A 14,889-nucleotide genomic window follows, 5' to 3' on the forward strand; every position below is an offset into this window, starting at 1 on the left:
GAGTCCAGTTCTATGCTTTCAATCCAGCTCCCCACTAAAGTGCATCCTGCAAGGCAGCTGACTGTTGATCTGTCATTGTCCCTCTCATCCATGTGGGAGACCAAGAAGGAGTTCCAGGCTCTTGGCTTTGGTCTGACCCAGCCTCAGCTGTTATAGCCCTTTGGAAGTAAGCCAGTGTATTAAATGTTTCTTTCTGTCTCTGCCTTTCCAATAAAATAAAGAAAAATAAATTTTTAAAAAAGTTTTCAGAGGTAGGATACAACAAATTAAGCTGTGGCGTGGGATGCTGACATCCTATATAGGCACCAGTTCAAGTCCAAGCTCTCCCACTTCTGATCCAGCTCTCTGTTAATTGTCCTGGGAAGGCAGCAGAAAATGGCTCAAGTGGCCTGGGCCTCCACCACCTATGTGGGAGATCTGGATCAAGTTCCAGGCTCCTAGCTTTGACCTGGCTCAGGCCTAACAACTTCAGCCATTTGAGGAGTGAGCCAGCACATAGATTTTTTTTTCTCTCTCTCTGTAATTCTGTCTTTCAAATAAATGAATAAATAAATCTATCTCTTAAATGTTAAAACGCTGTTATTTTGTTAAAAGCTGACAATGGTCCTTCATTCCCTCCAGTAAAAGACCAAGTTTGCTGATATGATACCATCAGACTTCTGTCAACCTTATCCCCTGCCACTCCAGTTGTTGTCTGCACACCACACTTTTTATGCCTCTATGGCGTAAAAATTATATTATATATATAATAATATATATTATCATATAAATAATATAATATATACAATATAAAATTCCTTTTGTCTACTGTGGATTTTTTCCCCTTCCCACAATAACTAGAATTCAGTTTTCAAAATTTAGCTCAGTCATCATGTCTTCCAAGATACTTTTCTCTATACCTTCACATTGCATTAAATATCTTTTCTAAATGCATCCTATGCATTCTTCCTTCTCTTATCTCAGCATTTGTTATCTTATAATGAAAATATATATATTATTGTAGTCCCTTCTCCAATTAGACTATAAATTTTAGACATCTTAAGAGGGTGATGATGTTGAAAATACTTCCTAACTCATGGCCTCTTTAGGCAGTGTAAGAGTGATTGCTTCTGTCTGTCTGGTTCCTTAGACATTCCTCAAAAACATGCCATCAGTTCTTCAAAATAATGTCAGGTGGACAGATCTGAGATTTTTATAATTAAGATAAGTATGGTGTTTAAATAGTAAAGGCTCAAGTCTCCTGATTTTTTTTTTTAATTTATATACTTCTACTTGAAAGACAGGTTTTACAGAGAAGGAGAGATAGACAGAGATCTTCCATCCACTGGTTTACTCTCCAGAGGGGTACAATGGCTGGAACCGGGCTGATCTGAAGCCAGGAACCAGGAGCTTCTTCCAGATCCCCTAGGAGAGTGCAGGGGCCATCTTGCATTGCTTTCTCGGTCCATAAGCAGGGAACTGGATAGGAGCATCCAGAACACAGACTGGTGTTCCTATGGAATGTCAGCACTTCAGGCAGAGAGGATTAGCTTGCTATGCTACTATGGAGGCCCTAGTCTCCTGGTTTGTAGGGTATCTCCCCTAATTATTTTGAATTCTCAAGAGGAATAGATTGAAAAATTTCCCACTGAGGACTGCTATGCCATGGCAGAAATATTGTAATCTCAAGTTTGTAGAGGCCAGAGCTGTGCAAAAGGCAGCATTATTTATACAGGCAATATAAGACCCTTCATCTGGGGCTGGCACAATAGTATAGCAGGTAAAGCCATACCTAGTGCTGGCAACCTATATGGGGACTGGTTCGAGTCCTGGCAGCTCCACTTTCAATCTAGCTCCCTGATAGTGCACCTGGGAAAGCAGTTGAAGATGGCCCAAATGCTTGGGCCCCTATACCCTCATGAAAGAATCAGAAGCTCCTGGCACTTGGCTTTGGCCTGGCTCAGCTCTTGACGCTACAGTCATTTGGAGGAGTGAACCTGTACATGGAAGATTCTCTCTCTGATTCCTCCCCCTTTCTCTTTCTCACTGTGACATTAAAATAGATGAATAAACCTTCAAAAAAAAAAAAAAAGATCTTTCATTTGTGATCCTTTTCCCTACCTCCAATGTTGGTTAATCCCAGGGCATCTACACAATGGTGGTATTTCTCATCCCACTTGGAAGTGGCCACAGAATAGACTTTGTGGCTGCAGAGTACAAAATACGAAGCTTACACCCACTGTGGCATTCTGAAGGAACCAGACCCATTTTTAGCCTGTATGGAATACAAGATCCATTATAAAGAGGCTGAATGTGATTTAACTTAGCTAGCCTTGCCTGGAATAAGCAGTAGACAAGAGAGGCTGTCAGATTTCCCTGAGGCAAGAAGTGACCTTTTGAGGTTTCCAAAGCAGCCTAGGCACCACTGCTGCCTTGCTGCAGCTTCGCTGTGTCTTCACCCCTATTATCCATTGCCCTGTAACAGAGTGACTGATTTGACTGTCTCTTCAAGGGCAGGGAATGATACCATTCATTTCTGTGTCTCTAACCTCACACAAGGACACAAGAGGAGAATGGATGAAGTTTGTTAAGCCCCAAGTTTGAGAGAATGGGTGAAGCAAACGGGCTTCTTTCAATAGCATGTATCAAATGCACACATTGAGGTGAGAAGCAATACAAAAGGGTGACCATGGGTGTATTTCCTGGAAACCTAGACAAATCCCCTGGAATTGTGCCAAGTAGACACCTGAGAGAAATTGCTCAGTTGTCCTGGAACAGTCAGTATTAACACTGAATCAAACTGCCTGAGGGGAGAAATGCAAATCCATTTGACAGTTTTAGCTCTATGCTAAAGCTGTTTCTGCCACAACACAAAAAGCTTTCAATGTGCTATCACCACCTGTTTCCCCTCAAGCCCAACGAACTGTCTCCATACACCCATGTAAGATCAGTCGGGTGAGTCTACATCTCAAGACAGGTCAGAGGGTTTTTTTAAGTGTTTATTTTATTTGAAAGGCAGAGGTAAGATCTGGCACCTTCATCACTTAACCACTGTGCTTAAGCAGAGCAGAAACTGAATTGCGCCCTTAAATGCCGCATGGACTGCTCCAGTCCCAGTCTCTTGGAAGATTACCTGTTTTGTTGTGATGTGCCCACCTCTTGCCTTCAGTGCCACTTTGTGATCCCATACCTTTGCCTTGGGGCTCTTGTGCAATGACCTATTCAAATATCTGTCCCCTCAAAAAAACCAAACGTCATAGAGGGTACAAATTGGGTTCCAGTTATTTCTGTGTTATCTGTGTCCTGTAATGATACAGTATGAATGATTCCCAGAAACTGCTGAGGATTCCCATTGTAAAATATGAATTCCTAGGGCTGGCACTGTGGTGTAGCAGTTTACGTAGAGCATCACATATGGGTACTTGTTCAAGTCCCATTTGCTTCACTTTCACTTCCAACTCAGCTTCCTGCTAAAGGCCTGGGAGAGCAGAAAAGGTTGGACCTTTGCTCCCATGTTTTATACATGGGAGAAGCTCCTGGATCCTGACTTCAGACTGACCCAGTGCAGCTGTTGCAGCCATTTGAAGAGTGAACCAGCATATGGAAGATCTCTTTGCCTCTCTCTCTCTTTCTGTAAATCTGCTTTTCAGAGAAAAAGAAATAAATCTTAAGAGAAAAAAAAAACTTTCAGGAAGCCATTCTCTACATCAATCCAGCATTCAGCTTTGTAATTTCGCTCCTTTCACTCTAAAAATTAACATTTGCTGTTTCTAGTTGTATAGCACAGTCTAAGGCCATAATTATGCTTTTCACTGGTGGAATTACCAGGATGGCTTTTCTGGGATTAACAACCTCGAGTGCATATTCATCCTTCCATGGTTACCAGGGAAGGCAGTGGTGCTTCTCTGATGCTGGGCAGCAATGGTGCGCTCTCATTACTCTAGGAGCCAAGACCCTTATACAGTTACACTAGTTACTGCTAGAACTAGTGGTAGAAGCCTGTTTGTGGTCACTGTCACTTCATGAAGCGCGCCAAATGAGTATTTTTAAAACCAGACTACTCCCCACTTCCTCCTCAGTAAATTCTTAGCATTTCTACTGGAGAAATCCATTTCAGACTGCTTCTTAGAGGTAATTACAAAACTAAACAGCTATCTCTGAGAGACTCACTCTTAGAGCAGTTATTCCAGTAAGCACTGACAGGTGGTTCCTACGAAGACAGTGCCACCACCTTCAAGAGGCATGCTGGTAGGAAAGAATGGCTGCTTTTGCCTCTCCCATGGTCATGATCATTTGGAAAAAGGCATATGCTTCTCTCTGTCCTGGTTTACCCACCTGCAAACCCTTCCACTAGCTCTAATGTGAGAAGCCTGAATTGACTACTGCTGGGAGGTCAAAGACAGGATCTACTTTATGGACTGTGAACACTGAGGTTCTAAGGCCACAGAAGTCATCTGGTGATGACAATCCTGGAGCCAAGATCCAAAATCTGATTCTGAGCAAATGCTTTGGCCTCTGTGCTATCAAGCCCATTCTGTGAAATAGGGCCAGGAGGCCCCTACTCTGACAGATGCCAGACTAGGTGGGAGACATGGACACAAAACAAACAGTGAGTGCATGCTGCGAAATGTGAATTAATCTGATGTTATCCTTAGGGAAATAAAACTTGGACCCAAGGTTGACAATGGACAGGTACTTTGAAAACCTCAAGTCCTTCTAATTAATCCCCTTTGCCCTATTACTCCGCTGGGATACCTCTCATTCTGTGCTCACTGTCCTAGGTAGTGCTGTTCCGGATCAGGAAATGTATAATCCTTTCATAAACTCCTGCAACACAGTTACTAAGAGGCTGGAATATGCAGATAAAACTTAACCAGAAAAAGCTCAGAGATGATATAAGTACAACAAATACAGGTTGTCTGCTTTATAAAATGTACTTGTTTGGGGCCAGCATCATGGTGCAGAGAGTAAAAACACCATCTACAATGCCAGCATCCCATTTGGATTCTGGTTGGAGTCCCAACTCCATTTTTTTAATATTTATTTTATTTTTATTGCAAAGTCAGATATACAGAGAGGAGGAAAGACAGAGAGGAAGATCTTCCATCCGATGGTTCACTCCCCAAGTGACTACAGTGGCTGGTGCTGCACCAATCCAAAGCCAGGGGCCAGGAACTTCCTCCAGGTCTCCTACACATGTGCAGAATCCCAAGGCTTTGGGCTGCAGGGAGCTGGATAGGAAGCGGGGATGCCAGGATTAGAACTGGTGCCCATATGGGATCCCAGAGCGTTCAAGACTTTAGCCGTTATGCCACTGCGCTGGGCCCAACAGCTCCACTTTTGATTCAGTTCCTTGGTAATGTATCTGAGAAAGCAGTGGAAGATGGCCCAAGTGCTTGTGCCCTTACTCCCCATATGGGGGACCTGGAGGAATCACCTGGTTTCTGGCTTTTGTCCATCCTAGCTCTGGCAGTTGCAGCCATTTGGGGAGTAGACCAGCAAACAGATCTCTGTCTCAGTCTCTTCCCCCACCCCACCCCCTTAACTCTAACATTCAAATAAATAAATCTTGAAAAAAAAAAAGATTCACATGTTCGTCTTCAACTTGAGATTCCCTATAGTACATTTCCTACATCCCTCTAGAACTTGCAAAAATAATTTTTCTCACCACCTGGAAGTATCCTCAATACCCAATGCATGTCAGAAATACAAGGAGTTCTTTGTTTCTAGTCTCAAACCACTGACTCTGGAAACATGTTCAATTCCACCACCATAAGGAAAAGCAAAGGACAGTGGTCTTGCCCTGTATTACCAAAAAACAGCCATTTTCACAGTGCACCATTACAAGCTCAAATACTAACTAGCAAAGTGCTTTGAGGGACATAGAATAAAATTTGAAAAGTTCATACAGAATGAGAAATCTTTCCTCTAAGAACCCAAGAGTGATATCCCGTTTTGAAAACCTATAGTTTGTGTAGCTGAACACTCCATTATAAAATGCTGTGTACCATTTTTAAATTATTTCCAAACAAGATTCGAAGTACATGTAAAACCTCTCCTTTTCTTTTTTAGATTTATTTATTTTTATTGGAAAGACAGATCAGACTTATGGAGAGATGGAAACAGAGAGTGAGCTTCTGTCCACTGGTTCACTCCCCAAAGGCTACAATGGCTGGAACTGAGCCAATCTGAAGCCAGGAACCAGAAGCTTCTTCCAGGTCTCCCATGTACGCACAGGGTCCCAAGGCTTTGGGCAATCCTCTACTGTTTTTCCAGGCCACAGGTAGGGAAGTGGATGGGAAGTGGAGCAGCCAGGACACAAACTGGCACACATATGGGGTCTCAGTGCTCACAAAGTGAGGATTTAGCCAGTTGAGCCATTACACTGGGCCCTCTGCTTTGCTAATATTCCTTCATCCATGGATCCAGGTGTGGGATATACTCATGTGGATGAAGCGGAAATAAATATACGACTGATGAATAATTTTTCACAAGTTCCCTAACCCCTAGAAGAAATGGTGCTTTCTGAGTAGGAAGCAAAGATTTGATTTTGGCTGGATGCTTGAAATGAGTTGATATGACCACACCCATGTCCCTGGAACTAGTGCAGTTTTCATTGACTTGATTTTCTAAGACAGTCTGAGGGAAGAAGAAATGGCTAATGAAAGGATAAGATGCCATTGTCTAGTGTCCAACTGACCAACTAATCAAGTCTTTCAGCTCCCAACATAGATAATGGATTCATCACTACCAGTTTTCAGCTTGTTCCCACCCAGTTTCAGTCTTGACAGTCCTAGTCTTCTTCAGGAACAGTGTAGCTGACTACAAATGGCTTTACTGCACTAGGGCCCTACAATCACCTCCTCAAAGCTATTTCCTGATAAAGAGTTACAGACAAATAGCCAGCGTCTCATAGAGGCAACACTCTAGAATTAAAGACCAGAATCATTCCATAGTGACACAATCAATCTGCTATCTATTGGCTCATTCCCCCAAGTGGCTACAAGGGCCAGGGCTAGACCAGGTCAAAACCAGGAGTCTGGAACTCTACTCCATCTGGCCTCCCACCTGGGTGGCAGGGGTCCAAGTACTAAGACCATTTTTTGCTATCTTTCCACATGCATTATCAGGGAATCAGATCAGAAACAGAGCAGCTGGGACTAAAACCAGAGCTCTAATATGGGAAGCCAGCATGTCACAGGCCGTGTCTTAACTTGCTGCACCACATGCCAGCACCTCCTTTGCTAACTTCTTATAACCAGATCTCTTCCCTTTCATCTAACACAAAAGAGTATAGGAGTATGTGTGTATGCATGCAAATGTATCCAGAGGCAGGAATAAAATGACAGCTTTGGGGGGAAGGTACAAAACTTCCATACATTTCTCTAGAAGATTTTAATTCAGCTCTTGGGCAAAGGTCACATAGGATATGTTCGGTGGTCTTATGGCCCTTCCATCAGTGATCTAAAAGTACTGTTTATATAAGTCTCCTCACAGTGGTATCCTAGGCCACTTGGCCTGAGGTGCCTGGTTTGAAGCAAGGCCAACTTCCTCTGAAAGCAACTGTTTTCTAACCTGGTCACACAGCAATTTGGACAGTAAGAGAATACTACAGAGACCAGTTGATGCCAAAGGGGTACTGGCAGGGTGACAGAAACTCATTCACATGGATAGAAAATGGGTCAGTACATTATGGCCCTCAAAACCTCCACTCATGTGGCTAAAAATCACTGAGTTCCTGATCTTTGCAAATCTCTTAACTGCCCTCATGCCATCTGCTCCTATAACACACACTCAGAAAACTGAAATGAAACATGAAGGCCCTCAATATTCACATGTTTTCTGGCTTGACACTGAAAGGCTTCTGCTCCGAGATGATATAGGCTCTCTAGGGACTCACTATATAGAATAACGAGTCCTATGTGACTAAATGTTAACTTTATAACAAGTCTCTATATTTCTAAACTGGTCAATAATTAGGTTTTCTAACACAGCTTTTTTGGTAAAAGAGGCCAGTCTCTCAGAGTTGTGAATGTAAACCCCTCATACCTTGGATGTGAGGTCCCGATGAAAAATGCCTTTGAGGTGAAGGTAGCTGAGGCCCACTGCAATGTCACGGGCTAATTTCACCCTCACAGTCCAGGGCAAATGCAGGTTACTGTCTAGCAACTGTTCCAGGTTCCCGGAGTTCATATACTGCAAAACAGAAGCAAAACCCTGCTACCATTTATCAGAAAGATTGAAGTTGGTGGCCAAACCACTAGCGTATACCTAGAAGAGAAGGACTGGTGAGGATGGTTATTTTCAACTTTGTGGGAGTTTATTCTGCATCCAAGTACTATTATAGGTTCTGCAGAAAATATTTTCTTTGAGGACATCGTAATTTATTAAGGGATATAGACAAATAATGTCATGTAGCCAAGACTAAAATATGGACAGGTAGGGCAGCACTGTGCCACACTGAGGACTTTGGTCTGGGCAAATCAGAGAAAGCTGTTGAGGAAACAAGGAGTGGGCAAGTGGAGCTGGGTGGCAGGAAAGGACAGTCTGCACACAGTGAGCAGAATATACAAAGTGACAGGTTAAGCTGCATTTGGGGAATCTACTCCTTATGATCAGATTCTTGCATAGGAGAGAGAGTCAAGAAGTGACACTAATATGATGTTGCTAAAAAGTATGGATTTTATCCTTCCTAGAGGGATCATGAAGTATTTTTTAAGATGCATTTATTTTTATTGGAAAGGCAGATACACAGAGAAGAGATAGAGAAAGATCTTCGGTCTACTGGTTCACTCCCCAAATGGCTGCAATGACCCAAACTGAGCCAATCCGAAGCCAGGAACCAAGAGCCTCTTCTTGGCTATTTATATTATCGCTTCCTTCTATTCATTGTATCACTTCCAAAAATACTCTTTTATTTACAAAAGAAACATAGCCATGTTGCTTAAATACTTCATGGGGCCCAGTGTGATAGCCTAGTGGCTAAAGTCCTCGTCTTGCATGTGTCAGGATCACATATGGGTGCCAGTTCATGTTCTGACACCATTTCTCATGAAGCTCCCTGCTTGTGTCCTGGAAAGCAGCAGAGGATGGCCCAAAGCCTTGGGATCCTGAACCTGTGTGGGAGACCCAGAAGAAGCTCCTGACTCCTGGCTTTGGATTGGCTCAGCTCTGGCCTTTGCAGCCATTTGGGGAGTGAATCATCGGACGGAAGATCTTCCTCTCTGTCTCTCCTCCTCTCTGTATATCTGACTTTCCAATAAAAAAAAAATAAATCTTAAAAAAAAAAAGGAAGAAATTCCTAAAAAGGAAACAACCAACACTATCAAATGGGCCTGAAAGGGGGTCATTGAATTTGCAACTAGGAAGTACTGGCAACCATGGCCAAAGTAGTTTTAGTAAAGTGGTTAAGATCAGATTTAGACTGAAGTAAACTAAGTGAGCAGAAAATAAGGTCAGGAAAGCACTATATGAACATCTACCTTTTCAAGAAATTTGATTTCTCTTTATTCCTATGTACACATGAAGGGTTGCTTTGCCTCTTTTGTTTTTCAGAGTGAATATGCATTTTATATAAAAAAAATAATAGCAGCTAATTTAAAAAATTGTTTTTGGACCAGCATTGTGATGTAGCATGTAAAGCCACTGCCTGTGACGCCAGTATCTATATGAGCTCCAGTTTCAGACCTAGTTCTTCACTTCCAGTTCAGCTCCTTGTCAATGAACTTAGGAAAGCAGCAGAAGATGTCTCAAGTGCTAGGGCCTCTGCTACCCATGTGGGAAACCCGAAAGAAGCTCTGGGCTCCTCAAGCCATTGTGGTCCTTTGGTGAGTTGACCAGTAAATGGAAAATACCTCTCTCTGTGTGTCTTTCCTCATGTCAATTCAACTCTGCCTTTCAAATACTAAACAAAAGGGTTTTAAAATTTTTATTTTAATTTTCTTTGGTACACACAACAGTGAGAGAGAGAGAGAGAGAGAGAAAAAAGAAAAGAGAAAAGAAAAGAAGAGAATATTATATTTCATTTGCTGGTTTGCTCCCAAAATGCCACAATAAGCCATAGCTAAGCCAAATTGAAGCCAAGAATTCAGAACTCCACCTGGGTCTCCTATGCAGGTTGCAGTGACCCAGGTATTTGAGCCATTATCTGCTGCTACCCAGGATGAGGAATACAGGAATGCCAAGTAGAGACTTAACAGCCAAACATACACCCCAGCAGCTAATACTTACATAGTGCTTACACTATGCCAAGCTCTCTTTATTCTTTTTTTTAAAATCTTTTAAAAGATTTATTTGATTTTTTATTGCAAAGTCAGATATACAGAGAAGAGGAGAGACAGAGAGGAAGATCTTCCGTCCCATGATTCACTCCCCAAGTGGCTGCAATGGCTGGTCCTGCGCCAATCCGAAGACAGGAGCCAGGAACCTCTTCCACGTCTCCCACACGGGTGCAGGGTCCCAAGGCTTTAAGCCGTCCTCGACTGCTTTCCAGGCCACAAGCAGGGAGCTGGATGGGAAGTGGAGCTGCCGGTCAAAGTGAGGACCTTAGTCACTAGGCCACGCCTCTGGGCCCAGCTCTCTCTATTCTTTTTTCTTTTCTTTTTTTATTAATTACATCACATTATGTGACACTGTTTCATAGGCTCCGTGATTCCCCCAATCCCTCCCCATACCCTCCCCCATGGTGCAGTATTACAATTCAAATTCAGTCAAGATTCTTTCATTGCAAGCATAGCGTCCAGCATCTTATTGTCCAGATAAATTAATGGTTTCTTGGGGAGACCATCTCTGGTCTGAAGGCAGAGCTGGCAGAATATCATCCCGATCAATTAAAAGCCACAACATAACATCAACAACAATTTACAACATTATGGAATTAATTGACATGATATTGAGTAACAAATACGTTAAAAAAATGCAAGTTCTTTTTTTTTTTTTAAAGATTTATTTTATTTTTATTGGAAAGGCGGATATACAGAGAGGAGAGACAGAGAGGAAGATCTTCCATCCGATGATTCACTCCCCAAGTGAGCGCAACGGCCGATGCTATGCCGATCCAAAGCCAGGAGCCTCTTCCAGGTCTCCCAAGCGGGTGCAAGGTCCCAAAGCTTTGGGCCGTCCTCGACTGCTTTCCCAGGCCACAGGCAGGGAGCTGGATGGGAAGCGGGGCTGCCGGGATTAGAACTGGCGCCCATATGGGATCCCAGGCATGCAAGGCAAGGACCTTAACCACTTGCGCCACTGCGCCAGACCCAAAAAAATGCAAGTTCTTAACCACATCCTGTGACTACTTCATTGGCATTTCAATTTTAATTTATACACAGAACCGGCTGCTATACACCTTAAAATGGCTATAGGGTACTATTCAGCTCTCTTTATTCTAAGTGGTCATATGAGAATGCACACACACACACAAGACATACATATAAGGATGCCTAACTACATATTCTTATATATACATATAGATATGCATATACATATAGAAATATAATACATGACATTCTATATGTGCACATACAACACATAAGAACATGTACTTACATATTCTATATTTATTCTTATATATATTATATTAATTGTATATGTATATTCCTTCATATATATGCATAGTTTCTTATACATATGTATATACTCTCTTATCTGTATCTGCACAATAATTAGCCCTATGGGGTTAACTGGCCCATTACTTTCAGTGTACAGAATGCATTTAGAGGTTACTCAACTTGCTCAAGGTTACTCAATTATTAAGTGGCAGACAAGGCTGGCTACAGAGTCCATATTCTTTTTTTTTTAAGATTTATTTTATTTTTATTACAAAGTCAGACATACAGAGAGCAGGAGAGACAGATGTAACATCCTCCATCCGATGATTCACTCCCCAAGTGAGCGCAACGGCCGGTGCTGTGCCAATCCGTTCCGGGAACCAGGAGGCTTTGGGCCATCCTCAACTGCTTTCCCAGGCCACAAGCAGGGAGCTGGACCGGGAATAGAACCAGCGCCCATATGGGATCCCAGATGTGCAAGGTAAGGACTTTAGCCACTAGGCCACGCCGCCAGGCCTCACAGTCCATATTCTTAATCATTACATTGTACTGGAGAGGCAGAGATGGCACCCTATTTTTTTTTAATTTATTTTATTATTTATTTTTATTTGAATGGCATAGTTACAGAGAAAGGACACAGAGAGAAATTCCATCCACTGCTTCACTTCCCAAATGGCCACAATGGCCAGATCTGAGCTGATCTGAAGCCAGCAACCAGGAAATTCGTCCAGGTTTCCCACATGGGTGACATCGGCCTAAGCACTTGAATACATTAGCAGGCAACTGGATTGGAAGCGGAGCAGCTGGGGACTTGAGCAGATGACCATATGGAATGCTAGCACCACAGACAGGAGATTAGCCCGATGTGCCAAGGCACTAGTGCCAGAGATAGTTCTTTTAACTCAAAGAGCCTCACATGGAATAGGAATTTAAAATGAATTTACTCAAATCCTGCATGATGCATTATAACTCTTGTCCTTTTAAGGGGGAAAGGGAGTGTAAATTACTCTAAGCCTAAAATTCATTCCTTAATAGTTTCAGAGTGATATAGAATTTGCAAAATACTAAGGAATCTAACAAGGTAAGGGACAAGAGAGCCAAACGCTTGTCCAGTTTTGCCAACTACATGACATTTAATTTGGGAAATGTCAAGTAATGTGGCTACATATGCTTCAGCTTTTTCATTTATAAATGGGAGTGACGATCCTTAATCTGCTTAATTTATAATGTTATTATGAATATAATAAAAATATGAAAGCACTTAGAAAAAATTTCAATGCCCCCTAAAACATCACTTCTGATGTGGGAACATATGCACCAAAATGAGCCAGTTGAGGGCAGCACCACACAGCACTTCATATCCATGGATAAAGTGGATCAGGTTTGGCAAGGCACAGAGAATAGCCGAAAACACAGCTTGTACCTTCTCAAAAAGGAAACCTGTTGATCTGCTTCATCCTGCTTGATAATCCATCTTTAGAAATCTCAAAATAAGATATAATGATAGCACTAGTACAGTGCCTTCTCTTTGTGCTAGTTAAAATCTCCCCAGTGTGCCTATTTGCTGAAATGAAAGTGACCTTGAAAACTCTGAGGTTTATGAGGGCAATGAAGCTGACATTTAAACATACAGGCAGATTTCTTTAGTTCTGAAAGTCAAAAGGTCTCAAAGAGATTCTGGGTCACTTATTTGGCATGGTGACAGTGTCACATATAAAGCCTGTCTTCATAAGCAACTCAGGTTTCCCAACTGAGTGTCAGGCAGAGGAGATTATGATGAAAAGACTATACAAAACATGCCGCAGATCAGGGCTCTTGGTGCTGGTTCAGAAAAACACCTTTACTCTGTTTTCTTCTTTCTGTCTTTTGGTAGCTTTTGTAGCATTTTCATTACTTTAAAAAAATGCTCATTTACTTACCATCTGGTTCATCAGCCCAAATGCCCATAACAGTAATGGCTGAATCAATTGAACTCAGGAGCCCAGAACTGTACCCAGCTTGTCCACGTGGGTGGCAGGTGCCCTAGTACTCAAGGTGATCATTTGCTGCCCCACCCCAGGATGCATTAGCAGGAAGCTAGATCAGAATTAATGTATCCAGGACTTCAATAGGGAATGCTGGTGCCCCAAGCAGCAGTCTGTGCCACAGTACCTGCCCTGAAACACTTCTGTTCAGCCATGTCTCTGAAAACCCAAGAAATCCACAGAACACATCAGAGACTAGACAGCAACAGGGAAAAGTGAGACAAGATGAAAAAATTTCTGGCTTTTCCACACAAGGAGGAAAAGGCATAAGCCAGAACCAGAGAAGAAAACCAAATGAAGTTTCCTTTTACAAGCCATTTCCCTTGCCTGCCTTTGGTGAACATACTTGTAGGGCTGATAAGACTGAACCCTCAGAAACCACAACTTCTCAATATCTCAAGACCTTCGCATGTAAGAGGAAAGAAGTTATGAGTCCTGCCAACAAGGAAGACTTCTAAGTTGCTACACACTCTGTGCTCATTAGCAGGAACATTCACTTCCTCATAAGCAACTGCCAGGGCCGACCCAGCTGTGGGGCCTCTGAACAAATCCCTGTGCGGGAAGCAGCAGCAAGAGCAACTGCAGCAACACAGTCAGCTTTTCCCTGATGGGAGGAACAGCGGCTTGGCTTTCAGGGTGTTCTTTTTTTTTTTTTTTTCCTAGTCTGTTCCCTTAGCCACCCCTATAAAAACAACATAAGGCACTGGCAACATATTTAAATAACAAGAGAGACATTTTAACATTTTTATTATTAATTTGAAGTTTCAAGTTTAGAAATATGTATCAGTCAAATGTATCAGAGGAAACCTTTTCAGTAATTATTACCTATACAAACATTAACTTTATCTATGTCAAAGCCTTCCTCCCTTCCTCCTGGTCTAATAAAACAGTGTAACAGAGCTTCTTCTGTTTCATTTGTGTTTGATGCTTGATGTTGCTAGCGATAGACTCTTTCTCTACAAGCTACTCCTAGAAAAAATAGTGCTGGTAACTAGTGATATTGTGTAAAGAAACCTTTATTACTAAAATGGAAGAAACATACACCAACGTCTTTTTTAAAAAATCATCAGAAGACAAATAAGTGGACAGTTTCTACAAACCTTTAGTGAATACTGCTCCTCTTAACTGCCACTACCAATGAAAGGTAAGTCCCTCTCTGTTCACATCAACACTACATTCCTCAGTATTTAAACAATGCTGACACATAGTACATATGGGACTACAAAGACAAACAACACTTTGTTCCTTAAAGTAGTTCAGTAGAAGACACACAGGTAAACAAAGAACCCCAATAACCCTGCGGCAGAGAGGTGGACATGGAAACCACAGGAAATAGATACTAC

General features: G+C 42.2%; 1 protein-coding gene across 1 annotated transcript in view; it reads right to left on the reverse strand.

The window, feature by feature from the left end:
• The window catches only part of TESK2 (testis associated actin remodelling kinase 2), a 122,988-nt gene that overhangs the window by 8,794 nt on the left and 99,305 nt on the right, over nucleotides 1-14,889 (reverse strand). Inside the window, exon 5 of the mRNA XM_040977742.1 lies at nucleotides 8,029-8,175. Within this exon, the coding sequence (XP_040833676.1) occupies nucleotides 8,029-8,175 (147 nt within the window). The remainder of the gene's footprint in view (nucleotides 1-8,028; nucleotides 8,176-14,889) is intronic.

The sequence above is a fragment of the Ochotona curzoniae genome, unplaced genomic scaffold (assembly GCF_017591425.1).
Source record: "Ochotona curzoniae isolate NIBS_2020 unplaced genomic scaffold, NIBS_Ocur_1.0 contig_2855, whole genome shotgun sequence".
In the NCBI taxonomy this organism is placed as follows: Eukaryota; Metazoa; Chordata; class Mammalia; order Lagomorpha; family Ochotonidae; genus Ochotona; species Ochotona curzoniae.